At 42.8% G+C, this 27,572-nt stretch overlaps 2 protein-coding genes across 6 annotated transcripts in view; both read right to left on the bottom strand.

Moving 5' to 3' along the window:
* Window positions 1–8,141, bottom strand: part of TBC1D4 (TBC1 domain family member 4) — a 112,818-nt gene extending 104,677 nt beyond the window's left edge. Inside the window, exon 1 of one of the 3 annotated variants that reach the window (XR_007508049.1) lies at window positions 7,516–8,141. Coding sequence is in view for 2 of the 3 variants with exons in the window: in XM_049816110.1 (XP_049672067.1) it covers window positions 7,516–8,046 (531 nt within the window). In the remaining variant the exon portion in view is untranslated. The remainder of the gene's footprint in view (window positions 1–7,515) is intronic. The other 2 variants (XM_049816110.1, XM_049816101.1) reach the window with 2 other exon arrangements.
* A 9,548-nt stretch (window positions 8,142–17,689) lies between these two features.
* Window positions 17,690–25,913, bottom strand: COMMD6 (COMM domain containing 6). 3 transcript variants are annotated; one of them, XM_049816113.1, is made up of 7 exons: window positions 25,831–25,913; window positions 25,124–25,182; window positions 24,468–24,533; window positions 24,221–24,297; window positions 22,758–22,926; window positions 21,488–21,640; window positions 17,690–20,478 (listed from the first exon to the last, which is right to left on the bottom strand). In XM_049816113.1, the coding sequence occupies exons 1-7, from the start codon at window positions 25,877–25,879 to the stop codon at window positions 20,428–20,430; spliced, it is 624 nt and encodes a 207-aa protein (XP_049672070.1). In that variant the 5' UTR covers window positions 25,880–25,913; the 3' UTR covers window positions 17,690–20,427. The 3 variants fall into 3 exon arrangements, with proteins under 3 accessions (XP_049672070.1, XP_049672071.1, XP_049672072.1); XM_049816114.1 differs by lacking the exon at window positions 25,831–25,913 and having other exon boundaries at window positions 22,758–22,921; window positions 25,124–25,755; XM_049816115.1 differs by lacking the exons at window positions 24,468–24,533; window positions 25,124–25,182; window positions 25,831–25,913 and having other exon boundaries at window positions 22,758–22,897.
* Between the last annotated feature and the right edge of the window lie 1,659 nt (window positions 25,914–27,572).

Here is a 27,572-nt window from a genome sequence, read left to right as displayed (position 1 = left end):
AATTAACTTTTCATTGAAGTTCTAATTCCCGGCAGCAGGGAGGGGGAGGACCAAGCAGCCAATTTCACTTAAGAGATGGATGGCTTTAAGCAGGCTTCGCTTCATCAGCGGGACATGGTGCTGTTCATTTCAAGCCGTACGGCTGCTGCGAGAGGCAGAGGAGAGGGAGTGCAGCTTCAGACTATGGTAGGGTTTGTGCTGGTAAAGCACAACTGTGTTCAGAATGAAGGTTAACTGGATTTTTCAAGAAACATAGTTTTTATAAAAATACAAAATGAGCCCTTTGGGACAAATGCACGTTTTTGTTTGCTCGCTCGGTTTTTTATGGCCTTTTCCTGCAGTCCTAAATATACTACTAGAACTAATCCTCTACGGCCCAAACAGGCTTACCTCTGACCAGTGCCAAGAGGAAGACTGTATTACTGGACTACTTGCAGATCTACAGGACTGCCAAGCATGTTTATTTGCCCACCTCACTAATCTACCAGTTGTCACCTAATTAATACACCTGGAAAAAAAAAAAAAAAACAAAACCAAAACATGGTCACAGATGAAAACATGCATATCCAAAACTGATCCACGTTCTCTGGTACCCAAAACAGATCACAAAATGGGAAGTCACATAGTTCATGCATCCCTGGGGTAACCACTTCCACACTTTGTGCTTTCAGCCCACCCTCTGACATTTGATATTGCCTTTTTTACACTTTGAAGACTTCTTCATGTCACCAACAACTGTACCTGCCCGGATCATACACCATCTTGCATTACGGATGCTCTACTTTATTTTGGAACCCATGTTATTGCATGTGGTCTTGAGGTACCTACTTGTGGCAGAACACAAGGTGATAGATATTATATTACAGTCTATACAGAACAGAAAACCACAGATCCTGTTTATGAATTAGGTCACTTCACTTTGTTGCCTTAAGTTTGCTTCCTAGCTGCCCTCAAACACCACATTATTAATGACCTATACAAGACTTCTAGTAGGTCTTGTCTTTTTAGCCAGTCATCTCCTTGTGGTCTCTAAAGGTGCCTCAGAACAGTGCAGAATGTGAAGGTAGATGACGCCACCATTCACATATGGGACAAATGATAAAAGCCACATGGAAATAAGCTCTTCTTTTTTTTTTTTTCCCCTTGTCTCTGAACTTGAAATAGTATCTGCAACCACAAAGGAAACAAAACCAGGTGGCAGAGGACAGCTGGTGCCATGAGGGGACCGTGCCAATGCTGCTGAAAATTCTGCGTGACCTACAGCCTAGATAGCCATCTCTGAAATTTCATTGCAGCGTTCACCACCTTACCTCGGAGAAACTCAAGATGCTCAGGGAGTTCCAAGCAAATGGGGAAGAGGGATGGAAGAGATGCAAGGAAGGGTGAACTGTGCACATCAAATGCTATACCAAACTCTAGCAAAGAGTAGAGATTGGCAGGAGCCACTCACACTACTATTCTGCAATGACGGTTTAGAAATTGAATCCTTTTTAGCATTCACTTTCGTAAACACCACCTTCAAGCATTTTGGTCTGAGATTTTTACCATCCCTAAAAATCAGACTCTCCCTGTTGCCAAGATATACATAAGCTAGCCAAACCTTTTGGAAGTCAGTTTTCTATTTAATTATTTTTAAAAGGAATTGCCTCTACATTTGAAAAACAGGACCAAAAAAAATGTAGAAACAGATACTTAGAAGAGGAGCCTTGATTTGGTGTGCACAGATGCATACAAGGTCCTTTCTTCCAATAAAATAGCCTTATTATCTAGTCACTGTATTACCTACAGCCACTCTCAGTGAGCTTACATCATTTAATATATTTCTCATTCCAAATTTTATTTTGCCCTTCTGAAAATACAATCCTCCATAACGTCGCTTCTACTCCCCAAATAATGGGGTGGTTTTCAGGAACTGCAAAAGGAAAAATGAATGAATCCTTTCTACAAACACAACAGGTAAGAGTATTTAAAACCATTCCCTTTCCTCTCCTAAATATTAATCGGGGATAAAAAGGCCACATATCACCATTTAGAAACAGTTAACAATTTTAGTGTTTTTACTACTTCTTCTGTTTAGGATGGGGGAGAAAATTATTATGGACAAGATGTTCAAAACTGGAACTTAAAGATAGCTTTAATGACAACCACTCTCATTTTCAGAAAAAAAGTGCTGAATCTATCATTAAGGAAAACAAAAATGAAACCTTAAGCTCTCAACTTTCAGTTCCACTTCCCAAATCTTAAGTCAGACACTGTTCAAACAAAACAAACAAACAAAGAAAAACAACAGAAAAAGGGAGTGCAAGACTTTTCATCCGAGGCTGTATAGCCCATGTAGGTTGGAGATAATGAGGCCGCTCACCGAACAATTCTGCACTCATTGCAAGCCTTTAGCAGCCATGCTTTGTTTTGAGCCATCGCTTTTCAGTTTCTCATCCCATGAATGAAATTCACTAACGCAAACTTAGAGAAAATTTTCTTTTGGTCTCTCCAAGACTTGTTTTCTTGATAAAACTGGGGCAACCTATCCTTCTTGTGGAAAACAGCGTTACCTCTTTCCTCCGCAATCAAAGCGCACTCAAGTCTATCTAGCAACCAAACTGTGCATCTCTCCCATTTCCTGCAGAATCCTTCAAAACCCAGAGCTCATCGTTTTTTTATCATGGCTGTTACACCTATTCAAAACACAGCTTATCAGATTCACTCAACCCGTGCAATATTTTAATATGAATTGCAACAAAGCTGTACATACGCACTTAATATGCCAAGGCTTGCTGCCATTCAGCTCGTGCTCCTGTGTCACACAAAAATCAAAGCACAAAAGAAATATGAATGTAAAGTTCAGGAACTTTACTCTTTAAACATTTCTAAACTTCTAACATTCTTCAGTAAGAAGCCTTACAGAACATGATGTTACTACAGCATAAAAGCCTCCTTTGAATAGCTAAAATGAAAGACTTTGTACTGATGCCTTGTTTTCCAGAATAAACTGCGTTTCGGCCTTGCTCTACTGAAATACATTATCTAACAATTAACACACTCTCGGAATAGACAAACGTTTTTGACTTTTAGCCCATGCAGCGATGACAGAGCAGGGATCTGGGTCACAAGCAGGCTGCCTCCGGCTCTTGTCTCTGGCCCTCTACCTCTCCAGTTCTTATCACAGCTTTACTTTGTCAGCAAAATGCTCCATTATTTCTGCCTCGCCTTGAGACAGCCTAGTCCCCCTAACACGTGGTCGTAGCAGAACGCCACAGCTACAGATTATACACACAGGAGCTAAACCCTACTGAGGTCTGCGCGCCAGAACATTGTTCTTTCACAGCCAGCTTGGATTGGTTTTGAAAGCCCATAACAATATATTTGGATCATTGCTTATAAGGTTTCTAAAAGAAATACAAAATGGATTAAGTAAGTTCTTGCTTAACTGGAGGAGTCGACTATCTTCACTAGTAAGAATCAATTATAGTATAATTAGATTTAGGATGCCAGATCAGGTTAAAAAAGAATTCCCCCAAAACAGGCTTATTCATGTTTCAAGAAGAAAATGCACAGTCTAGACCAGCATAATAATTAAAGAAAAAAAGAAGTGCAGAAAGAGATCAGACCATAAGCGTCTCCCCCAGAGAACAAGGAACTCAAGGCAATTGTCAAACAGCATTGATTCATTTCACACAATTAAGTTCTGGTTTACAGAACAAAATCAATATTTCATGGTAAAATTGTCTTCAAGTTGAGCTTGAAAACCCTAATCAAAATGGCTTTTCTTGGTGGCTGGGAGAAGGGTATGCCTCCTATATTTATAAACTCTAACTTTTGCGTTTAAGAAAAAAAATAATCTGTTCCTGAGGTTGTGACAAAAATCCGCCAAATATAAAATGAGATAACGCTGTCATCTGATGTCTACAGACAAGACTCCGTGCATCCTAGATAATACTCATATGACAGCAATACAAAACTAACAAATATCTGGCTGCTGTTCAGAAGCCACTAGCCAGCACTAAACAGACAACTACATTCATCCACTTCAGCTGGCTGCTGCTTTGAAGAGTTATAAGGAGCAGCAAACTCTGTAATAACTCTGAGGGGGAAAAAAAAGTCAAAAAACTTCCGTTCCCATGCTCACCAGTCAGATGGCTCCATAAGTTTTCTCTCCCCTTGTAATTAAAGAGCAAGAGACACACCCCCCCCCCCCCCCCAATATCTTGGCATCCAACATCTTAGCATCCACCCCCATACCGACAGCTGAGCTCTGGGTTTGACACTGTGCCAAAGTACTACTCCAGAGCAGGAGTTGACCCACCGGCTCCAACTTTTCAGCTCTGCCTACAATTTGCAGGCTTTCAAATAAAATGCGAAGGTGTTTCGTACCACCTCACTCTCATTTTTCTTCAGTCATGGCAAATAACATTAAAAGATGTTATCTTCCCATGTGATGTTATCAGAGCACATATTGCATTGAGTTTTTATTGGTCACCTGCTAAAGAATCTACAGGGACTGGCAAAAAGTATTGCTTTTTTTCTGCGAGTAACAGCCCCTTTCACAGTCACAGTGAATGCATGTGTATCCAAGACACTGCAATACAGCTGGTGGACAAAGCAACGGGCTTGAAGCCAAAATTTCATTCTCACCTACACTGTTTTTTGAATTACCGTGCTAGCACTAGTCTCTTGGAAGTCAGTCGTTATCCTCTCACTTTCACGATTTACATCCACCACTGAAAATTGCAGCTAGCTGTCTTCTAACTTAAAGACCACACGACATCTCCTGAACTCTTCCTTCATTCCAGAGTGACTTAGCATGCTGCTGAACTTAATACTGCCAAGACAGATAACACCATGGCTTTGCAGTCTTCTTCGGCTCATTAGAAGCCAGTATAACTTCTGGAAAGGCTACCGGACCCTTCCCCTTCTTGGCCGTTCACGGCTACCTCATACCTCCGACCTACCTGTCTTGACGTAAATGGTATTAGGGTTGCATAGTAAAGCAAACAAGAGAAGCTGTTTGGAACCAATCCAGCAAAGGTAGGGGGAAAGCAAGTTTTAACACCAGTCAATTCCTTTGATCCTGTTTGCTGTGCGGCTGCAAACAGTTGTGCTGCCATGAGGACAAAGCCAAGAGAAAGGAATGAGGGGTCGAGGCTTGAAGGGGACAGGATCACTGCCCTCAGTAGCCGTGCCAACTTACGCTGGCTGGAAGCGGCTATGGCCCAAGATGGAAAATAAGGTCATCTTAAAATAACAGCTGTGAAAAATACTTTCTAAACTAATATGCACAATGAAGCTCACATAACCAATATGAAAGAGAAGGATGTACTTAAAGATCTTGAAAGCGTGCAAGAACAGCATCTATTTTATAACAAACAATTAAGAGCTTCAAAAGAAGATTTTCAGAGCTAGCAACCTGCAGCCTGGTTTCATCCGCTCAGGACTAGGCTTAAGCACAGATCAACAGCTAGAGACCTGCACAGCCTTAGCCAACCAACCCTCAATGACAAAACTCAGACAGGGAAAAAAAAAATAATCTCACCCTCTTTTCCTTTTGATACCTTAAAAAAACCTGTTAGTCAGACACTTGTTAATTGCATCGCTGGCTGTGCATCTACTACCCTTATCGTAGTTCTTTGTCTGGAAATCATGTTCTGAGTAACTCTCGTGAAAGGGGCTTACTCTTCATTAATGATAACAAGGCTAAAAAAAGTCTTGCCAGCTAAAATTTAGACTATATTGTCAGAACAAGATAGAAGTTTATAAAAGGGAACACGTTCGTAGTAATAACTTCCTTCAATAGGAAGGCTTTACCTATAGTACCAATTTGATTTAATTCCATGCACATTTTCCTGCACGAGGAAAGAAGGCGAGATATATAGATAAAAGGTTTAGTCAGAAACAGCCTCCCAGATGCAAATATACATGGCATTTTGCACGTTCACAAGAGTAATAGGGATCCACTTACAGAATTAGGTTGTCTTACAATGCCATGGTATGAGAGCAGACCTACAGCAGAAATAAATTTGATTCAGCACCTTCTGCCAACAGCATGAACCATGGTTCCCTTCAGCCCATATGGTCAGACTCTGAAGGGGACATTTTGGCTCCTCCCTCGCCAGACACGATCTCCTCCATATCATACTCTTTCTGCATGCTCTCTCCTGGCAGATCACAGTGGTGGCAGCAGTTGCCAACCAGTTAAGCATAGCTACCTCCACTTGGGATACCGCCTGTCCTGTCTTTGATGACGGCTCAAGCCACTGCTATGTATGCAATCTAAATCCCTCCCACGTTATAAACTGCGGCAGTATGTTAGCTCAAATAAAGATTAATATACCGAGAACTTTCAATTGTTTTCTTAATACTTCCTACCCTCTTCACTTAAAAAAAAAAAAAGACACACACCAAAAGAAACCCAAGCAACTGTTTAGTAGATCCAGTAAGTCTGGTTTCAGTGAAATCCAGCGTTTCTAATCGCACACGTTTTTCCTCCACACACGCCTGAGTGAGGGCAAGGTGTCTTAACTTAATCAAAGGATCGTTGCTGAAAGGCCTTTTTCTTGCTGTCACCATGCTAAATCGACGATCAAACCTACTCGTCAAACCGCCATCGCTCACATACTCTAAAGAGGGAGGAGAAAGAAGACTGCTGCACACTTGACACGCGAGCCAAAGCCTGTTAGAGAGTCGGGAAAACAGTCCGTTCGGTCTTTTTTTCCAGTTGGCACTTTATCAACAATGTCTCCACCCAAACCTAGGGTTGTCTGGATCACCACCGAGTGTGCCTGAGCACGGCCAGGTGTCCTCAGGGTGACCCGTGAGCAGAACAGGGCCCACGGCTCACCAACCAGGGCTTCCACGCCGCCGGGGGTCCGCCTCAAAGCGCGGTCCTCGCTACCCGGTTCCTTTCCGACGCTTGCTCCGCCGTCAGGACGCCTTAACGCTAAATCCTGCGTGTCTTGCTCCTCGGGCAAACCCTGCGCTTGTCACCGAGCTGCTGCGGGATGCGAGGCCTCCCCACGGAAGGGGGAGCGGGGAGAAAGAAAGGGGCTCCGTCTCCCCGCGCACCCCGCTTTCCCAGAGGCCGGCACCCCCCGGCGCGGCGGGGGGGGGGGGGGGGGGGGGGGGTGCGCCCTCCGCTCGGGGCAGGGGGTGGCACGGCACCCCACGGCCACGCGGGACGGCGTGCGCCCCCTTCCCGCGGACCCCAGCGGCTCGGCGAGGTGCAGCGCAGGTGCAGCCCCGGGACGGCTGCGGCGGGGAGAAACCCGGCGGGCGCGGCCGGCCTCGGGCTGGCTCCCCGCCCCCCCCCCCCCCCCCCCCCGCTCCGCGGGTGGGTGTCTGGGACGTTACGGTCCCGCAGCGCTGCCCTGCCCCGTCCGAGCACACGGACCCCCTCCGCGGGTGGGGAGGGCTGCGCCTGGGGTCCCGTCAGGCGATGGGGGGGATGGGGGGGGGGGGGGAAGAAGCGAAGCGGGGGGATCCCGGGCAGCGTCCCCTCCCTCCGCCCCCGCCGCCACTCGCCTGGTTGGGGTCGGTGGCCCGGAAGACGTGGCAGGCCATGGGGGAGTCGGGGTTGTCGGGCTGCGCCTTGATCAGGTAGGCGAAGTAGGTGAGGTCGTGGCTGTTGTGGATGAAGCGGGCGATGTGCTGCGCCTTGTGCTCGAAGATGAAGACGGCGGGCGCGGGGCTGCCGGGGCGGCCGGGGCCGGCGGCGGGGCCGGGGCCGGCGGGGCGGCCGGGGCTGGCGGGACCGGCGGGGCGGCCGGGGCCGGCGGGCACGCAGCGCAGCGTGGGCGAGCCCAGCAGCAGCAGCACCTCTCGGGCCGGCACCCCGCTGCCCAGGGCGCCGCCGGGCTCCTGGCGCTGTCCGCGGCGGCGGATCTCCGCCATCAGCCAGGGCAGCATGGGCAGCGTGGTCCGCCTGTCCAGGCACGACGAGCCCACGTACCACAGCCTGAAGCGCTTCTCCCCCGGCGGCGCCGGCTGCGGCTCGGGCTCGGGCTCCGGCTCCAGCGGGTGGGAGAGCGGCTCGCCCTCCCCGCGCTTCTCCATGGCGGGTCGGCGGGCGGTAGAGCGCGGCGCTCCGCGGCCGCTACCCCCGGCGCCAGGTGCAGCCGGCGGGGCCTGCGCTCGGCCGGGGACGCCGCTTAAGCGCGCATCCCGCCGGGCACGTCCCCGGAGCCGCCTACCCGCGCGGGGTCAGCCCGCGGGGAGGGGAAGCGGCCGAGTCACCCTCCTCCTCCTCCTCCTCCTCCTCCTCCTCCTCCTCCTCCTCCCCGCCCCGGGGAGGAGCGGAGAGGCGCCGCCCCGAGCGGGCTCCGCGGCCCGGCCGCCCCCCCGGGCCGAGGGGCGGGACGGCGCCGCCCCGGGCTCCAAACAAAAACACAGCGTGGCCTCCGCGCCGCCTCCCGCTTCGTCGGGGACCGGCGGTTCCCCGCGGCGGGGGGTGCTGGTCCCTCCCTGCGGCCCCGCAGCGTGGCGGGCCGCGGAGGGAGGAGGAGGAGGAGGAGGAGGAGGAGGAGGAGGTGGTGGTGGTGGTCCGCAAGGGAGAAGCCTCCCCGGGGGCAGTGGGGGCCCGGGGCACCGCAGCCGTTCTGCTTCCCCCCCGCCCCCCCCCCTCCCCAGGGAAAACCAGCCTTGTCGCAGACGTGCGGAGCTGCTTCCACGGCTGGACTGCAGCAGCGTCTCCCTGCCGAGTCACTGTCAAGTCAGAGTGTAATTAAGACTGATGTCAAACTACTTCCCCCCCCCCCCCCCAGGTTTCTTTTTCCTGCTTGGGCTTTTAGGTGTGGGGTGGTTTTTTTCCCCTCGCTATCGCGATAACATCTCTCTCGTCAACGAAAAATCCGCCACCTACTGTAAATGTTAGTAACTAGTCTCCTCTACCTGAGAAAGCAGCTGGACAAAGCTTTTCCAGTCACACAGCAACCGTATCCGTTTTGTAATCGCCAATTTTAGGGACCGACCTTGTGTTTACACCTGTAACAACAGCGGCGATAATTCCCAGTAACGTGCTATTACGGCAGCCGTTTTAACCCTCTCTAGAAAAAAATAAATCTGTAGCTTGAGCTGAAGGGCTACTCCGTGTAATTTGAGGCTGCGTGCCGGATTATTTGGGCAGAGAAGGGTCGCGTAGCACAGCGGTTCACAACCCACGACAGCCTGAACTGGCACAAAACCTGTCGCGTTAGCAGGATCTTAATAGCGTTACAAGCAACTACGCTCATTTCCTGAGCAAAGTATTTTGCTCTTCTTTTTACCAGTTTAATCGTCTGGTTTACGCTTTTTGGCTTATCAGTTGTAATTTTCAGTTTTAACGTTCTGACTTGGCAAGCCCTCAGACACACCTCTGGGATGCTCCCAGAGCATCCTAAAATGAGCTCTCCTTACACAGGGCAGCTAACGCCAGAAGTCTTAACGTAGGCTGGATGCCAGCTTTAATATTTGCTACAGCGGTACAAGTTAAAGCCAGAATGGAGTTGCTTTCCCAAGCTGACTATTTTCATACACTTGAACACCTGAACTGCGCTGTTACAACCGGGGCGGTTGGAAGAAGAATGGCCGAATCCTTCGGACCACGAACCTAAAGAATCTCTTGTCTCAGTCTGCACAGTTAGCATTGACCCTTTAGCTGAGAAGGTTACTTGAGATTTCGTGCTCCGGCACCGCAGGATGACAGTTTGGGAGCCGCCGGGATCCTCTAAGAACGCACCTGGGAGAAGACCCGTTTGCCTCGTTGGCAGCAGCGCTGGCTGGCGCTGGTTTCACGCTGCGGTGAAATGCTCGTTTTCTGCCAGTTCAGTTCTGTGAGCCGCCTCTAATTTAAGTGACAGCGCTCATACAGATACCGCTGTTGGCACAGAGGAAGCGGGAATAGCTGCTCGGGGGGGGTGAAGAGGGCAGCCAGACGACTCGCTTCTTTTGGGAACGGTTGGTTGGATGATTGATCCAGAGCGTGAAGCTGCAATTCAGTCACTTGAGCGCAAAGACCGATTTAAAGTACCAGGGAAGTGAACTGAACGCTGGGCTTGCACTAAAGCAGCAGCAAACCCCCCTCATACGTTCTGCTGCAATGATTTTAGATGGGGTAATCGTGAAATGGCTCCGGCAAAGCAGCCTAAGGGGGAGGCTGCAACATACTGAATCGCTGCAGCTGCTTACGAACACCGTCTCCGAGACTATATTAGATCCCTTTGTACCATGTTTGTAAGGTTGCGGACAACCACCTAGGCTTTTAGGTGCTGTGGCGATACAAATAATTAATAATAATCAGGAAACGCGAAGACAATCATGTGAATACGTTTTTAAAAGAAGGCAAAAAGAGGATGAAATTCTTTTAAGCAATCACGGATCCATTGATGTTCTCACATTGTTCAAATGGAACAAGAAGCCTTCACTTGAAGATGCTTTTCAGCTCCTGCGGACACACTTCAATTTTTGCAAATTATTTTATCAGGTGGAACTGTGAGGAACAAAATGTGGAAAATGAATCTGAAATTCTTAAATTGTCACCATTGTGCCAGTTATGTAAAGCTGTTTGGTTTCTCCTTCGGCTGGGTGATTTGCTTCATGTGGTACGAGATCTGCTTATTTTGACCTAACTTATTTTTATTATTGAATTCTTTGTACAAATCCCTTATAAGACAGAATTAATCTATATAAACTCTACCACTAATATTTTAACTACCTTCAAAATAAAATTCTCAGATGTTAATCCGAAGTTTTCATGCTTTCTTCTCGCTTCAGCTTTTATGTCTCTCTTAACTGCCCATTACTTTTATCCACTTAGTTCATCATTTCTTTCTTATCCTTTAATCTGCCTACCACTTTTTATCTCCCCATCTCATTAATAGTGTTTCATTAGAAACTCAGTCCTTTAGTTACATAACTTTTCTTCTTGAAGTTGGTCCCCTTTTCTTGTTTCTTTTCAGCTGCAAGTATTTCCTGCACCTGTAAGTTAAAACTTCCTAATTTCTCTCATATGGAGCACAGTATTCCTTTGCCTATGACCTCTGACATGCTCCTCATGTGGTTTCTCCCCTAGTGTTTAAAACTACAATGGTAACAAAAGCATCATCCTCTAATTCTTTGCACAATATAGCTAGGAATTAGCCTAAACTATGTAATCCTTATAGCTCAGTTAATGGGAATCAGAAACTTTGGGATAGAGAAGAAAGCAACTTTCCGTAGCCCCTATCCACAGAGCTTTGAAAATACATGTCTGCTCTTCATTAAAGAGCAGTTCCTCTCCAGGTCATCCCAAATGGAAAGAAGTGTAAATGCAGCACCCATGCAGAGACAGAACAGACAAAGCCTCTGATGAGAAGCCACAATTTTTTTTAAATGCCTTTTTTTTTTTAAAAAAAAAAAAAATTATTATTGGCCAAGCTTCTTGAAACAAATTGTAAAGTTCAAAGTGAAAACTATATTGGAAGATCTAAAGTACATAAAGTCCTGTGCTCAATAATCGCCACAGCATGTGCTGCAAATACATGCTCAGTTGGTCAAATAAAACTGACCACATACCCAGTCAGACTTTTCTAAATTGTTGATAACCTGCCATTGATTTCTGTTGACTAAACAGACATTAGATGCAATATCTCTTAAAATAAGGTATATTATTGAAGCGACCAAACCCGGACACAGTTAACTAAATGTAAGTAAATGCCTCTGAATGTTGTGGATTCAATATGCTTGGTCAATAGAGTACTACATGTAAAGGTTATTTTTCCAAATAAAATGGTAAGTATATTTTCCTTCTGTTTATGAAAGGAAGCATGTTTTGTTCATTAAGACAGTATCTTGATGATGTATACTGTTTCTGCACGTGACACCACAGCAGCTGTTTCATGTATCGTACCTGGATCATCAGTTCATATTCAGTGTTAAAGGATTTAAACCTGCAAAATGGTAAGCAACCACAGTTCTCAGTAATTTCTTAAGGAGCGGAGAGACCTCAACATCTCACGTGATCAGACTGTTAATTGCTAGTAATTATCCATCCCCTTAAGCCTTCTAGCCACAATTTTAATTGCAGAAAAAAATATTAAGTTATTAGAGGAGCTGTAGACTTCACTTTACAATCCTGTAATTTATGCATAACTTCAATCACCTTGGACTAGAGTACTTTATTTCAGTAATATGCCCTGTAGCTGGAATTGCTTCTCATCCTATTGCTTTTCTAAGAATGCTGTCACTTAAGTCTCTGGGATTTCAAGGTCTACTACTGTATTTGCATTATTTTTAACTAGTCAAATCTTATTTTATGCTCGGATCGCCTTTTAGTAAGATCTCAGATGTACACATTTTTACTGTAGAAAACTTTATTAAACTACCCAGTCTTATTTGAAGACTCGAATGAATTAACTTTTGGAAATATAATTGAAGTATTAGAAAGTAAGTTCGGTAGACTGGACACATTACCAAGGCTTTAAAATTTAGCTGCTGGAGAAACTCTCGTGCTTCCTCTATTAAGTTTGTAAAACCATAGCTAGAAATAGTGAAAACTGTGTATTTTGCAGGATGTATGGAGGTTATTATAGTTTAAAATGTAATGCCAAAGGTTTGAGTAATACATATCAGTCTTGTAGAGACATGTCAATAGCAGGAGACACTCACTGCAATTTGTACACAATAAAAATGATAAAAAATTAATCTGATGGGGGTTGGGTGGTTTGGATTTTGTTTTTCTTTTCAAATGGCACTAATCTTTTTTGATCGTAATGACAGATTATAATTTGCTCTGCCAATAAGAACCACTCCAAAACAGATTTAGGGGAACTGGAATGAGCAAAGTTCAGAAGAGAATAATCCCTAGCTAGAAATTTCATAAACATCTGTAGAACTTCAGGCGACCCACCACATTTTATGTCTGTGTTCAGTGTATCGTTATTCAGTGTAGCACTGATTAAGAGAGACAATGCATTGAATTATTATCTTTCCCTTCAGAGAAGCATTTGATTGTGGAAAGATTCTTATTTTTGTCTTTTTTTTTTTTTTTTATGTAACAGTCATCCCATTAAACTTTCTGGCACAGCAAACTTTGAATCCAGTGAAGAACAACAATGCTCTTTGTTTAAAACTAAGTTTTAATCTCGAGTCCTGTGTGCTTACCTGTGAGTATAGCATCCTTCCAGGTAGGAACATTTGCAATTTGTTGGGGGTTTCGTTTTGGGTTTTTTGTAAGGTTTCTCCCCCCAAAAAGGGTATCAGATCAGCTTACTAAAACCCCTGTTGTTGAAATAATATAGAGTTTGGTGGCTGTTAGCCGCTCAAGCCAGTTGCAAAGCTAGTTATTGCAGGAGATAAAGCAACTTCTGCAACAAGAACTTCCACGTTCCCAATTATTGCTGCTTTTATATAAAGGAGACGATTACTTCCCTACTATTCCCCAAACCACTGCATTAACATACAAAAAAGAGAAAAAAAAAATGAGGAAGAAGAGTACCACAGCTGCTGGAGTCTACTTCTCTCCCTGACAGTGTCCACTACCTCTACCTCATTTTGTGGTTTGGAAGGCATCCTGGTCCCCTTCAACTGTCCAGCAATGGAAACTAAGACAGAATTTCTTGTCATCACAAAGCTAAAAGGAAAATCTTGATAGTATTCCAGAAATGTATTATTACAAAGCTTGAACCACAGGCTAGAAAGGTTAGCAGATCTGTAGTAGAGTGCAGAAATGATACAGAAGAGAGATGCTTCAGAAGGCAAGAGTACTTCCAAATTCAAAGGTCACAAATTGTATCTGTTCAAGAGGAAAATGCAAATACTGTTTAGACTTCAACAGTGTATCACTATTAAAATGTTACTGCAACTTCACAAGCCAGTACTGTATGTCTGGTAAGAGAAGGTACAGCTTACCAGGAACAACAGGGCACCTGTAGTCCCAACACAATTCCGAGAATGGTGCCAGCGTAGCTGCCAAACAAACCCCCAACCAAAACCAAACCAACCAACCCAGATGGGAACCCCTTAATTCTGTTTTTCATCGTTCCTAACTCTCTCCTAGGTAAATCTGTCGTCTTGACTCTGTTGACCAGTGAGCATCTTTCATCCCCCATTCTCAACTGCGAGAAGCGGCATCACACAGCACACCGGTGATTCATGCCAGACGTGCACTTACATTCCTCTACTCATTTTAAAGGTAAACTTTTAACACCCCTCTCAAGCTTCCTGTGTGGTTGCAGCATCCAGTACTTGCCAGTTCAGAAGCATCGCTGGGAAAGAAGCCTGTCTTGCTTTAATTCGGCCAAGCTTTCAGATGAATGTTTTTTTAAAAAAACACCTGTAACCTGCCTAAGACACAGCAGTGATGACATTCTGGCCCCACTAATGGGGAACAGAAAAATTCTTTGCAGTTTCAGTAGTACCAAGAACATCAGAACATTATTTTTCAGATTCAGAGGTAATTCACAGGGGAATTAAGCAACAGGGCCACTGTCAGCGGCAGAGAAGTATATTCCTAAGTGTGGCAAAAAGACACTGAACGCTAGGCTGCATAACAAAATACAGAAGTGTAGTCATATGTTTGAGTTACCACCTAACCATGGTGATACTGCTCAATATAGGGTTAAACACGATGCATCATCCTTTAATTAAGGAGAACCATTACTCAGTAGTTTCACTATGTAGGCCTGGTTACTCTGTATAAACGATGCAGGCTTTACCAGCAACTACACCTTTGAAGAAGGAACTAAAGACTGATGAAAAGGAAACATCCTGCTCCAGAAGGCACCGGAGGCCGGATGATTGACAAAGCAGCATGAACTAGGGGAAAAGTAAAGGCGGCAGGGGGAGATCACAACCACCGACTCAATTAAAGACCTAAAAGACTTACCCCACACACACTCATTGAGCATGCGCTGTAGAATAAAAGGACGCTGTACTTTTAATTTGAAGCAGAGAAAACCTTAGCCCAATAGAAATGGTGGCACATAAGCAACTACCAATAATGATTTTGGGGAAGGGCTTCGGTAACTAAGTGGATCAACCTAAAACTGTATAAATTGCTTGCCTGTTTAACTGCAGAGTGTGCCAGCTCTGTGGGGTCACCCCCGGCACCCATCTCTGCGCAGAGATGAAATAACAAATATCTCGGCTCTGTGTGTAAGATTGGCTCATTGCACACCGGGTACGAAACCCCACTTGGGGGCACAACAGAAGGATTTTAGAATGGTTGAACTGCATGAAAACCTTGGATAGAGAAATGCAAATACTTATTCTATGAACAAGATACAGATTTAGAAAAATCTATTTGAGAGATGTATAAACAGGAAAAATAATGTAAAAAAAGAATAGGCCCCAATAGAAATGTAACATGATACTATTTAAAGAGCAAGCAATAATGCAGACATGTTAGTATAATTAAACTACTGTTTTAAGCTACTGCAAATATACAATGTATGGTATATATTCTGTTATCATTAAAATGCTGAATATTGGTTATGTCACTGGAAATCTTTACGCTCATCTTTTTAACAATTAACCCAGATGTTAGAGTATTTCCCTACAATGTAAGAAGTAGGATGAGAATTATGGCGACATGGATGTGTACAGTTCCAGATATAAGCTGCACTGGAGAAAACCTGAAGTCCTCATCCCATTGTCAGACATGCTCTCAGAGGATTACTGTGCATCAAGACTGTATGTAGCAGTGCCACCTGGTGACCGATGCTACGACAAATTCCTCTTAAGATACTACACAGCACAGAAATTTATTGTGTGATACAATAGAATTTTCCTTCTTTCTTAATGCGCAAATTAAAGGTTACCGTTCCAAAGTTCAGTATGTGAAGTACAAAACTGACACTAAAATTTCCAATTTATAAATATAACATTATTTGTAATGTCAACACTAACAGAGTACTTGGAAACTATGGCACCTACACATATTGAACAGAAATGGTTCTCAGGTTAGGGCAGCCAGATCGTAATTAGCCATAAGAGGAAAATGCAGTACAGGGAAGAAGAAACCCCAAAGCACTAAAATTAGCCTTCATGGAGAAGATCAGCAATCTCAGATTCCTTACTTTCTCAATGACAAAGTCATAAATAATTAACAGACATGTCCCAGTAACTCAGTTCAAATGGCAGGTCGTTTCTCCACCTTCCTTCAGAAAAGCCTCAGAAACAAGAGTCAGAAGTCTTTCAAAGCATCCAGGACTGGGTATGAGGACTGCTGAGCATCATCCCTTTAACACGCATGCTTTCTCATGCACTTCAGCAACTCAAGGACCAAGAGCGGAACTGGGTAAGTATGTAGGAACAAGTGCTGCATGGTAGAAGCAAAAGTAAAGGAAACATTTGGCCAAAATTGCACAGTGACAAGCAAATTCAGTTGTTTATGAGATGGCTAAGCATCAGGAAGCAAGGACTGTAGCTGCATACCATGCAAGCTCAACCCCGGTCAAAGCACTCGGTATGTCATGTACTGACCTGCACAGATCCAACTTCCTAATTGAGTGAATAGCCAGGAAGCTACCAGCCCACCCAGAAGCCATATAACATTTTACTAAAAATCTCTCTGGGAAATGAGCACTATCATGATCAACCACAGGGTACTGGGTAGGATAGAGGCTGCTGAAGTTTAAGTCCCTTCCCCTGCTGCAAAGGTTCTTGAGAGATGGAGCATTTTTTGCTGCAGGTAGATTAAATGACTCGGGCACTTTTTTGTGTTATTCTAGCACCTGCAAGGGCTAAACAGAAAAACCCTGCATGCCTCTGCAAAGGAGGGGAAATTACCCTCTCGTTATACCCGCAGTTAAGAGGATAATAAAACATTCAAACACAACAGGGAACAGGGCAAGCAGGAAGAATAAACAACATTCTTCCTCTCCCCCAATTTATCATCTACCTTTGTTTTTAATGGGTCCAAGTTAATGTATTTTCAGGTGTTCAAATACAGTGCAAAGGCTTGAAAAGGGGAAGGTAAAAAATAGAGGGGGATTGGCTCACAGTGAACAACAGGGTTACATATCTTTAAAATGTGGTTAAAGAAAGGCAGTACAATTTTGTGGAAGCAGGAACAGAGATGTGCTTTTACTTCTGCCACAACTAGACCAAAGTGTGCAGAAGCTAAATATATAAAACTAGCGCACAGACATAACTACAGCCGCTTGGGCACTCCTGTGGGTCTTTCTCCATTTTTCTAACAAACAGCTTTCTGCAAGTGGGCTGATGTGTTTGAAACTAACACACACACCCCCCGCAAATGGTGATGTGATGAAGACAACAGACGATCATTGCCAGGAGGTTCCTTCATCATTCCCTCCCTTGGGTTTGTTTACTGTGTAAGACCCTTTCCCCACCTCCCTCCCCCTTTCCTTCCTCTTGCTCTGTTCCAGGCAAATGTTGAAAAGAAAAATTGTTTACTTGTCTCCTAAATACAGTTAAGGAAAGAAAACCTCTTGAATTCAATTTCCTGCAAAATTTCATTAATCTCATACATCCTCTGTCTTTTCCTTGTTCAATACAACACTTTGTCTAGCTGTAATTGATACAAATATTCCTTGCAGCCTGCAGTTATCCCTCAGCATCTTGGTACCGCATCACAGAGGAAGACTGCATATGTCTGAACTTCATGCTAATTTAATAAGGCAAGAAGTTTAGTCATAGTCTAGTCCTGAACTTTACCCATTATAGTATTTATAAGACAGACTTTCATGCAATAGGCTTAAAACAAAATACAGACCATCTTTTTGTTACCTATATGTTTAATGACTGTTTGTGGACTTACAAAAATATTCATGTTATACAATTTAATATCAATCAACAAGTAGAATTAGAAACACACAAGGACTCCTGATTCTCTTTGAGAAGATCTCATTTCTGCACATAGAGACAAACAATTCAACGGCTTGCTTGAACATGTTAATATTGCTACCCTGCAAACTGTTAGGGTTTTAGTTTGTTTTTTTTAATAAAGTACTTAATTCTTCCATTACTCAGTATAGGAATTCCTATTGATAGCAATCAGGACAAATCTCAGAAGTTTGAGTACACAGCCAACTTTTAATCATGTCTCCTAGATGTCCATGAACACCTCCAAAAATTCTCAGACAGTAAACTGGTATAAGCACACATGTCCAGGCATCTTCCAGCCAGCATTACAACATGCTGGAGTTCAGGGACATTTCAAAGATATTCATTAATATTTCTAGAATATTTGACTTGACAAAATATAAGTTAAATTTTTCAAAGGCTGCCAACTTTCTCCTCTTGGTGACAGACCAAGCAAAAATGGTATCTGAACATTTCCTCAATACCTTCCAACATTTACTGAATTGTTGTTTCTAGAAGTTAAGACAAAATTAAATCTTCTTTTCCATCCAGTTCTAATGAAGGCACAAATGTTTCCACCTATATGAAGAACTTAAGTGCATTAGAACAAATGGGAAGTATTTGTAAGGCTCCAGCTTTACAAAAAAAAAAAGTAGTATTCTTTTTCTGGAACTCTAGCATTGATGTAAACCAATTAATTCACTAAGCCAAAGCATGACAGTCTTTTCCAGCTGTAACAGCCTTACACTCCAACTTCTGCAAATTAAAAAAAAAAATATAAAAAAATCAGCTGCTTACATCACTTTTCCACACACAGAGAGGGTTTTTTACCACTATGTTCAGCCCCGAGCCCTTGTAGACAGACAAGGGAAAAGGCAAACGGGAAGTCTGTTGCCGAGACCATTGTGACATTCCATTGAGAAGGTCCCAGAAAAGAGCAATCGGCTCTCCCCAGCCACAAAGCAAACACCTCAGACTTCAGCAGCACAAAGGAAGTATAACCCAGATCAAGGGCCACAGCCCAAAATTTTTACTATCTTTTGTTAAAGCCAACACTGTTTCACTTTCTTGGCCTTCTAGGCAATTCCAAGTACTGTTTTTATGCACCATGCATAATGCCCAAATAGGGGGGTCGTATGTCTCCTTATTAAAAGGAATGCAGTATGCAGCCCGCACAGTGAGCTGCAGTTTATTTTCATGATGCAAAAAGGCAGGCATAACTTGTATCAATGAGTTTTGGCCAGCTTCTAAAATGTAATAAAAAAATGTAAGTGGGTTAGAAAGGTAGATGTTCTCACTTAAAGGGGCCTGAAATCACTTGAGGATCTGTCCCAGCAAAACTGTTTCTCAGTGTCTACTATTCTGAAGTTGCAACATAAACTTCAGTCTGCTTATCAGTATGAATCACCTCTCTTCACATTTACTTGCTCTACTACACCACCAGCACATCTTGAAATGCAACAGTATTTTTTTTATTACATCCCACTGTATTAGCAGTTTGTGTTTGGTTTATGGAAAACTCAAGAAAAAAAATGACAACAAAAAAAGAGAGCATGCAAGCACACTGGATTTATCACTTCCCTTTGGAAATGCACCCATTCTTCAGAATCAAAGTCAAAATTTTGCTGGTTAGGACATTCTCTGAGTGCAAGCGTGCACAACACAGTCCAATGGACTCCTGACGCACAATACAACAAAAATCTTGCTGACTTTTAGTGTGGTCCTTTCTCTGATGTGCTCAGCTAACACTCCAGCCTCAATTTTCAAGTTTCCTCTTGACTTTTCTAGTCCAGAGCTTGAAGTGAGGCAACTGCATCGATATTCTAATTGAATTAGAAAGCAGACTGCTGATCAAAACATCAAGCAGAGTGCCACAGATTAGAGTTCGATTAAATGCAAAGGCAAAAATATATTAAAATGCTTTTGAATTAAAGTCACCTTTTTACCTTTATTTAAAATTATCCTCTGGGCTTCACTTCAGAGAACAAATTTTGGGTCTCCACAAAAGCTTAATGCATTAACCCAGTTTTTATAAGCCTAGCTGGTGGGAAATAAGTATTTGAAATAAACAAGCTGTTAGGACAAGTACATTCTGCAGTTATTAAAAGACTGGAAGCCAGGTCCGCAAATACCTGCAACTAACTACTTGGCATTGCTATTCTTCAAGAATAACTGGATGCTTGTTATGTGTAACTTCATATACTCCTTATACTTAATATTATTGTTGAGTCTAAGCACATCTCAATTTTACAGACAAAAGTGTTACCATGGCATTTACACTTCTCAGTATCTTCCCACTCAATGTTTTCAGGTGTTTTTCTGTACTCCAGAGTTAAATGTGTAGTTTCTTACATACAGTTTCTTACTCTTGGATATTAGAAAGTCTACAGTGGTGCTTCTCCATACACATCCTGATCTGTTGCGTATCAAGATGAATAAAGCTGAACACATTTTCACAAGCACTGCAGAATTTGCTTCAAGTATTCAAAAGCAAAGGAATCTTCACAGCAATGCAAGGACGATGCTGACAAACACCTGTCAAAAAGACAGGGATACATACCTTGCTGAACAATGGCACTTTATTCCCTGTGCAGAATGAAAAGTTTACTTGATCTAAGTCTGTCCAAAATGTCAGTGTAAATAAAAGAGTTCTCTTCAAACTGTTTCAAGAACAGCTGCCATTTCCTTGAACTGTCTGAAGAAGTTCTAAAAAGCAAGAATTAATATAAATTTCAGTTGCTTGAAGAAAAGCTCAAACTATGTTAGACAAAAATCACAATCCATCTTTCTCACACGCCCTCTTTCCTCCAGCTACATTTGCAGCTTGAACTGAAAGCTTCTGCTTTTCCTTTTGTGGGCTGTTTGGCATTTGGGCACACTCACTACGAAATCTACACAGGTGATGCCTTATTTGCATGGGTTTGCCTATTAATAGGAGATGCTATGAAAGAAAAATACAAAGTAGCTCTCACACCACCACAACAACAAAAAACCCTTCTCACACAAACGTTTCTATTCCCAGCTGAAATAACCGAGGCTTCTCAAGTATAGCATCCATTTCTTACAGTAGTTAAACAGCAAATTAAATAGGTTTCAGCCAGAATTAATACAACATATCACACCTAAGGATTCAGAATATCCTTCTCAAATTCCTGCCATCCAACTCCAAGGATTTATTTCTTTGTAAACTTGTATGATATTCTAAGTGATGTATCTATTTGCCCTTTAAACGGGAATGACAACAGAAGTGCCACATTTATGCAAAATTAAAGTTACATAAGTTCATAGATGAAAGCATAACAATTAAGAGCCAATGGTTACAACGCAGACTGACCTCCATTGTTTAACCCAAATTTTAGATTTTGAAGCTGGGGAACAGTTCTATAGATTTAAAACATTCCATGCGTTTTTAATAAGGCAGAGTGACAGCTGACAAGACAGATCCAAAAGTCTTTACATCTTCAGTTGCTAGCTTATTTGTAAGAGAACAGATTAATTACTGCTAAATTAACATTTCTGGATAAGTGATGTAGAACTGAATGCTATGAAGTAAGTATTTAGCTTCAGTATTTTAAATAATTATTTCATGCTTCGTCTTTGAATGACTGTATTAGTAAGTAAGCAACACAGACATATTCATCAAGGTATACAGTTGCTCCTTCACAATGTCACCATTGTTTTTAAGAGACTGAATCAAGTAACACTGATTACAGACCTTGAACTGTGGGACCGTCATTTCAAAAGATTTGTCTGTTATTTGTCCAGAAGGGTCTGCCACCTTTAGTGTCACTGTAACATAAGGATACTTCAGAGACCTGCAGGTGTCAGAGCTCATTGCAACTCCCAGTTTCCATTTAATGTCTACAAACTACAAAGAAGAAAAACATTGGAAACAGTGTTAAAGAAAGAGATCTAACCTACCATTGCTATTCTATTGGATGGGTATTTTACAGACAATATAGGACATCTGGAGCTCATATCCAAATGGGAAACAAACGTACACATTCAGATATTATTGCGAATACAAAAATCATCTGTCCTTCAATAGTGAAAAAATTAGAGATGTTAATCTGTCTTCCTTATTCAAATACTGTCAATAGTGGAGTACAGTGTATTTAAAGTTCCAGTAAGAGGAGCTTGAGCCACAGTTCACCTGGCTTGTATATCATTGATGCTTTTGACTTCTTTTTTTTTTTTTAATTTTCTAAATCAAGTGGAAACCATGAGAAAAACTTCAGTGCAGAAAAATTTTATAATAGCAATAATGGAAAAAACCCAAGACATTTCATAACTATTTTAGATAAATAAAAGTACACCATAAATATGTTTCAGACAGGTAAGTTATAATTTTTAGCCTTTTATGATAGGCAGAACTGTTGAATAAAGAAGTGAAGAGAGCCTTTAGAAGCTTACTATCAAGCCTCAGAGAGAGATTTTTTTCCTAATTCCGTACTCTTTTAAAACTCTTGTTAGAAAAAAAAAGATCTTAAAATGCAAATACACCGTGTTATTTTTTCAAAAAGGAAAAAAAAAAGGAATGCTGGAAACTGACAGAATGTATCTTTTAAAAAGTTTAAACTTAAGGGAGACAATGAACAAAACAATCAAGTGCTAGTGTTATCAACTCTATAGAACAATTCAAATTACATTTAAAACAGATTTACATAAACAGCTAATACAATTGTCTGCCACACTGACTGCCACTCACTTTGCCTAATAGTACTATGAAGCACTAATTTTTTTAAGAGGTATGAAATGTGACTTCATCATCCAAAAAAATATCAGAAAACTGTTCAGCATTTATACAACCTTTATTGTAAATGCTTCTTTATCTGGGTGGACATTTGGCAACACATACATACATATAGGAAAGCTTTCATCAGTCAAGATAACACCGTGTGCTTGACAATACAACATACACAATGAAGCACTGACATTTATGAAAAGTTAATAGTTAGCTCAACTGCACTTTGTCATTTAGTTACCTGCCCCACTGTGGCTGTATTTCTTGCATCTTCTGACACACTAATGGATTTGCCCTGTTCATTCCATACATGACGAATAACTTGAACGGCATGTTTTGGCAGCATGCTGACTGTGTTGCCCAAGGCAGTGACGAGTTCCTCTGTAGAGAGATTGTTTCTGGCTGCTGTACTATAGGTATATCCAAAGAACGCTGCATCAGTTCTATTCTCCACAATTTTAATAAAATTTTTCACTACACCCCAAATAGGCATTTTTAAATTTTTGCTTTATGTGTCTATGCACTTTACAATAATTAGGCAGCCTGTGTTTCCCCCCCCCCCCCCCCCAATATTTTACTAATCTTTTGTATCCATATGCAAAGAGCAACATGACCTGACTTCTAATGTGTCTTAATATGCAAAGAGAAAGCTTCACTGGGCTTGCACAACACACAACATTAAAACAAAAATAATCACAGCCTCCAAGTGCTGTTGCAACTGAAAAGAGGTATAATTCAGTGAAAGATGTGAGCATAGGGCAGTTAAACAATATTATTACTTTAGAAACAAGGCCGTTTAATTAAACATTTAGGAGAGGTAATTTAAGTACCACCAAAAGGCAAGTAAGGACTCTAGGTAATGGTATAATTGGTACTAAGAGGAGTCAAATGATGCAATAAACCCTCAGCTGAAAAGGCAGCAAGTCTAGAGGAAAATTGCCCTTCGATTTTCTCTACAAAATAGGTTAAAAAAAAAATCCCGCCCTAGGTTTGTTCATTCAGATCCACTCCTCTTAAAGAGACATTAATAAAAGAGAAAAAGAGTTGGTCCTCCAAGTAGCATGGTCTAATATAATTTAATGCTTTATATTTTATAGCAGAAAAATTAGTGTGTTAAATTTCTACTGGTATATTTTCTTCAGTCATATTAATGTTACATAAAATGTTCAGATACTAGATATTAAAAGAACAAGCAAGATCTTGAAAATTTTATCTTTCTGAAAAGAGAAAAACTTAGAGCAAAACAACATCTGAAAATACTACCTAAATTCTCTAATCACAGCAAAGTTCAACATTATAAAACTGTGTGCCCTTTAAACAGGCACACATGCTGGTTTCTAATCTTTAAGAAACAAGAAGTTTTTAGACCATGTTTCTTCCAGGCAAAGGCCTAGCTGACTTAGCTTTAGAGGTGAACTTAACTTCCTCTTTTATTTTGTCAGTAGTTCTAAAGCTTGCAGACAGGATCTTGGAGCAATTTCCTCTCTTTTCTATTACAAAAAGTAAGACAATATATTAAGTATTTTTTAAGAACATAAACTAAGCCCAGAAGTTCTTTTGTTGCGTACTGAGAGTTACAAACTTTTGCCCTTTTCCCAAATCAGTTCATTTTATACACACATTTGATGTCACTTTTTAATACCACTGTTAAGTTGTGGCGGAGGGAAAAAAGACATGAGGGAAAGTAAATTATTTTGTGCTTACCTAAATAGAAAGGAAACAATGTTAGCTATTTTTGCCAGGTCACCAACATTAATCTCAATCCCGGATGTTTGAATTCTCTGGAAACAGAATGTTCAAACAATTACAAATAATAGTAAGTTATGCATTAATAAAAACCTCTTTGTGTGTGTGTATATATACATACACACAAAAATTGACTTGGGGAATCTATCCTTTACAGCATATACAGCTAATATACTTGCTTGTAAGTGCCAGTATCCAAACTTACCTGACACAGTTCAGCTGTATTTACACCTGGGATCTTATGGTTCAAATGTTGAATTATTTGTTCACACTGTAAAGAAAGTTTGAAAACATTCTTAATGCATATTTTAGTATAAAAGACAAAGCTAGCTTGAATACTTGGAGATTACTAAACAAAAAACAAAACTGGTTAATGTAAAAATGGACAACAGGAGGATGCTTTAAACGCAGAGTGAAGAATAAAGTCATTGAAATGGCTGATTTTAAAATTACAACAAATCCAAGAAAAGGAAATAAACTCAGGCAAGACTTTTAGTTGCTAGCTCACTAGCTATTCCTACATAACACACCATTTTCATACTAATTGAACAGTCATTCTGTTCAAGTGCACACTGCAGTAAACAAGGTGAATGTTTTCTAGACAAGCTAGCTTGAAATTCCATTTAGATGCAAGGCAAAACACATTTTTAAAAATCTTCTGTGATAAAAACATAAACTTAAAGCAACCCCATTACTCTTACCAGGACTGGTCCATTTTACAAGTCATGTAAATCTAAGCTACCAGATACATACGATTCCCTTTGCAACAGATAAAAACCCAGCAGAGCTTAAAAAAATAAGGTTTCCTAGAATCAAAGGGTGCCAGAAGCCCTTCTATATCCCATTTATTGCTCTACTTACCAGTTCTGCAAAAAAGTCTTGAGGTATTAAAGTAATCTTATCTGCTGCACCACCAACATCTGAAAAACACAAGCAGTAGTGACCAGAAACGAATCCTTAGAGTGTAACAGTAATAAATCTAATCCCTCTCTGAAGAGCTCCTAGGTCACGAACCATACATTTACCTTAAAAGCAAAGCTTTCTTTAAGGAAGTTTGTCCTGAATGGCACTAACACAACTTGCTCAGCACCCAAGTAAGCCTAACAGGAGCGACTCCGCAAGGCCTCAGAGCCCCAGACCGACTCTGTGCAACTGCAGTTTGACAGCCCTGAGTAACTCCCCCACCTCTGCGGGGCTGTATCCGCACCAAGTCCCTCAGCTTACCGGGAAGCCGGGCATGCCCTCCGGCACCGGCAGCACAGGACCGCTGCTCTCCCCAAGGCTACACTACTATACCCAGGCCGCCTGCCCCCGGCGAAGCCCCCAGGCGGCCCGCGGACAGCCGGGAAGACCCCCGCTGGCCCACCACAAGCCTTCTCCCGGTCCCACCGGGAAGGGCTCACCCCGGCGCCTGGGTGAGGTGGCTCCGGGGGCCGGGGGCGGCCGGCCCCGCTCCCCTCCACACCCCACCCTGCGGGCGCGGGTGAGGCCCAGCTCCCGCCCAGCTCCCCTCCGTCCCCACACCGAGGTGTCGTCCCCTCTCCTACCCCCCACCCCCCGCCCCTCACCCAGCGCCTCCAGCGCCCGCGCCAGCACCGCCGCGGAACCGGCGGCCATGGCGCCGCGCACGCGCCCAGGCCCAACTTCCGCCACGCAAGGCTCGCCGCCCGGATTGGCTCCAGAACGAGGCAGGGCCAGCGGCTCCGCCCTTATTGGCTGCCGGGCAGGGAGCATGCGCTCTTCTTCCCTGGGGGAGGGAGGGCGGAGCCTGCCCGCCCGCGCTGTGGGCCGCGCCGGGAGGGTGTTGGGTGTTTTGTCCTTTTCGAAATAAATCGGTTTTTTTAAATAGACGCAAGTAAAGCGGGGCCTGCGTTTTAGGAGAGTATCGGGTCTGCAGTCATCGGGTGGAAAAGGCCACCGGCGGGCGGTGGCTGAGGGCCTGCCCGCGCTCTCCTTCCCGCTGCAGGCCCCGGGGGGGGCTTGGGAAATGGCGCTGGCGTGGGAGTCCCCGGGGGGGCTTTGGGAAAGGCCTCTCGTTCAAGTCGCACCGGGTTTGCGCAACGAGCGGTTGACCGAGTTTGGTTCGTGAACTGGTGTCAGGGCTGTTGCACTCAGGCGAGCCTGACGCGTGCTGAGCTTCGCACGGATACACCGAGCGACCGTGCTTGGTGCGGGTGGACTGTGGGGTCGGCCTGTACACCTGCAGATGAACTGTGCAGTTCATGGATGAGCCGCGTAGTTAAGCTCTCGTCTTCGGTTTTATGGGGAAATAGCCGGTTTTCGTAAAGCTACAGCTAGAACCATGTTCAATAAGCTTTTCATACTGAACTGAACTAAGGTTGGGGTGTGGTTGGAGCCCTCAAACGATACTGATCCTTCACCAGCTTCACCTTTTAAAAATAGAAAATATTCTTAGGTTTCTCTAGTAATCAGTTTGACATTTGCTTTTAGCTTTTTTTAAAATGATGTTACAATCTAAGTAGATCTATTGTAAGACTGTGACAGAGCAGTAATACATAACTTGTCACGTTGTAGTGCTGGCTAGTTTAAAATTACATATTTTCAGTAAATGTCTATGAAAGAATTCAGAATATATTTCAGGAAAGGGGTAATTATTAGGGAACACCGTGTGTGTTTATGAGCTTTATACCTTTATGGCCTGTCTGATCTTGGCCTCTCCCTTTTAAAGTATCTAATTAAGTCTGTGAATGTTTCTGAGTAATATGTGTTTTTATGACCTCATGATTATCAAAACACTAGCAACGTACATACTGGTAAGATCTGTCTCTGATAGCAAGGTCTTGACTTAATCTGTTTGTTTTTAGCTTAGCTAACTATTACATACTTCACTATCTAGAGAACTTTACATATTCTTTTATATTACAATTTCATCAAGTCTCTTCGTAGTGGCTTTAGCACTATGACTAATGTTCGTTATGTTACTTTTGATTCTTTCTCCAAGATGGGGAGGTGGATGTGAAGTTAATATCTTGGTGGTTTGATAATTACAATATCATTTGCTGAAAATTTAGAGTTATTTCGGGGTTATTTTCATGAACGTGTAAACATGCATTTATTTCTTTGAATTTGGAACAGAAGGTGGTGAAGTATGGAATGATCTCGGCTTGTCTGCCCATCCACAGAATTGAACTGTACCTTTACAAAATTCTGCCTTCTCTTAAGTGTGTTCTCTGAAGCTTTTAGTGGCAGAGGAAGGTAGATGCAGACTGACAGTGATCTGACAGTACAGGCCCATCTTTTAGCTAGATGAGGACTGAGAACTTAATATGAGGAGACACTTGGTATAGAA

The sequence above is a fragment of the Accipiter gentilis genome, chromosome 13, assembly GCF_929443795.1.
Source record: "Accipiter gentilis chromosome 13, bAccGen1.1, whole genome shotgun sequence".
Lineage (NCBI taxonomy): Eukaryota > Metazoa > Chordata > Aves > Accipitriformes > Accipitridae > Astur > Astur gentilis.
This window is presented reverse-complemented; position numbering and strand designations above follow the sequence as displayed.

Excerpts from the sequence above, each read along its gene's own strand:
- COMMD6 (XM_049816113.1), bottom strand. The coding sequence starts at position 25,879 with ATGGCCGCCGGTTCCGCGGCGGTGCTGGCGCGGGCGCTGGAGGCGCTG. Across the intron at positions 24,534-25,123 it reads AAGACTTTTTTGCAGAACTG|TGTGAACAAATAATTCAACA; the intron begins GTAAGTAGAGCA and ends CTTTCTTTACAG. Across the intron at positions 22,927-24,220 it reads ATTGTTTCCTTTCTATTTAG|TACAGCAGCCAGAAACAATC; the intron begins GTAAGCACAAAA and ends ATATACCTATAG.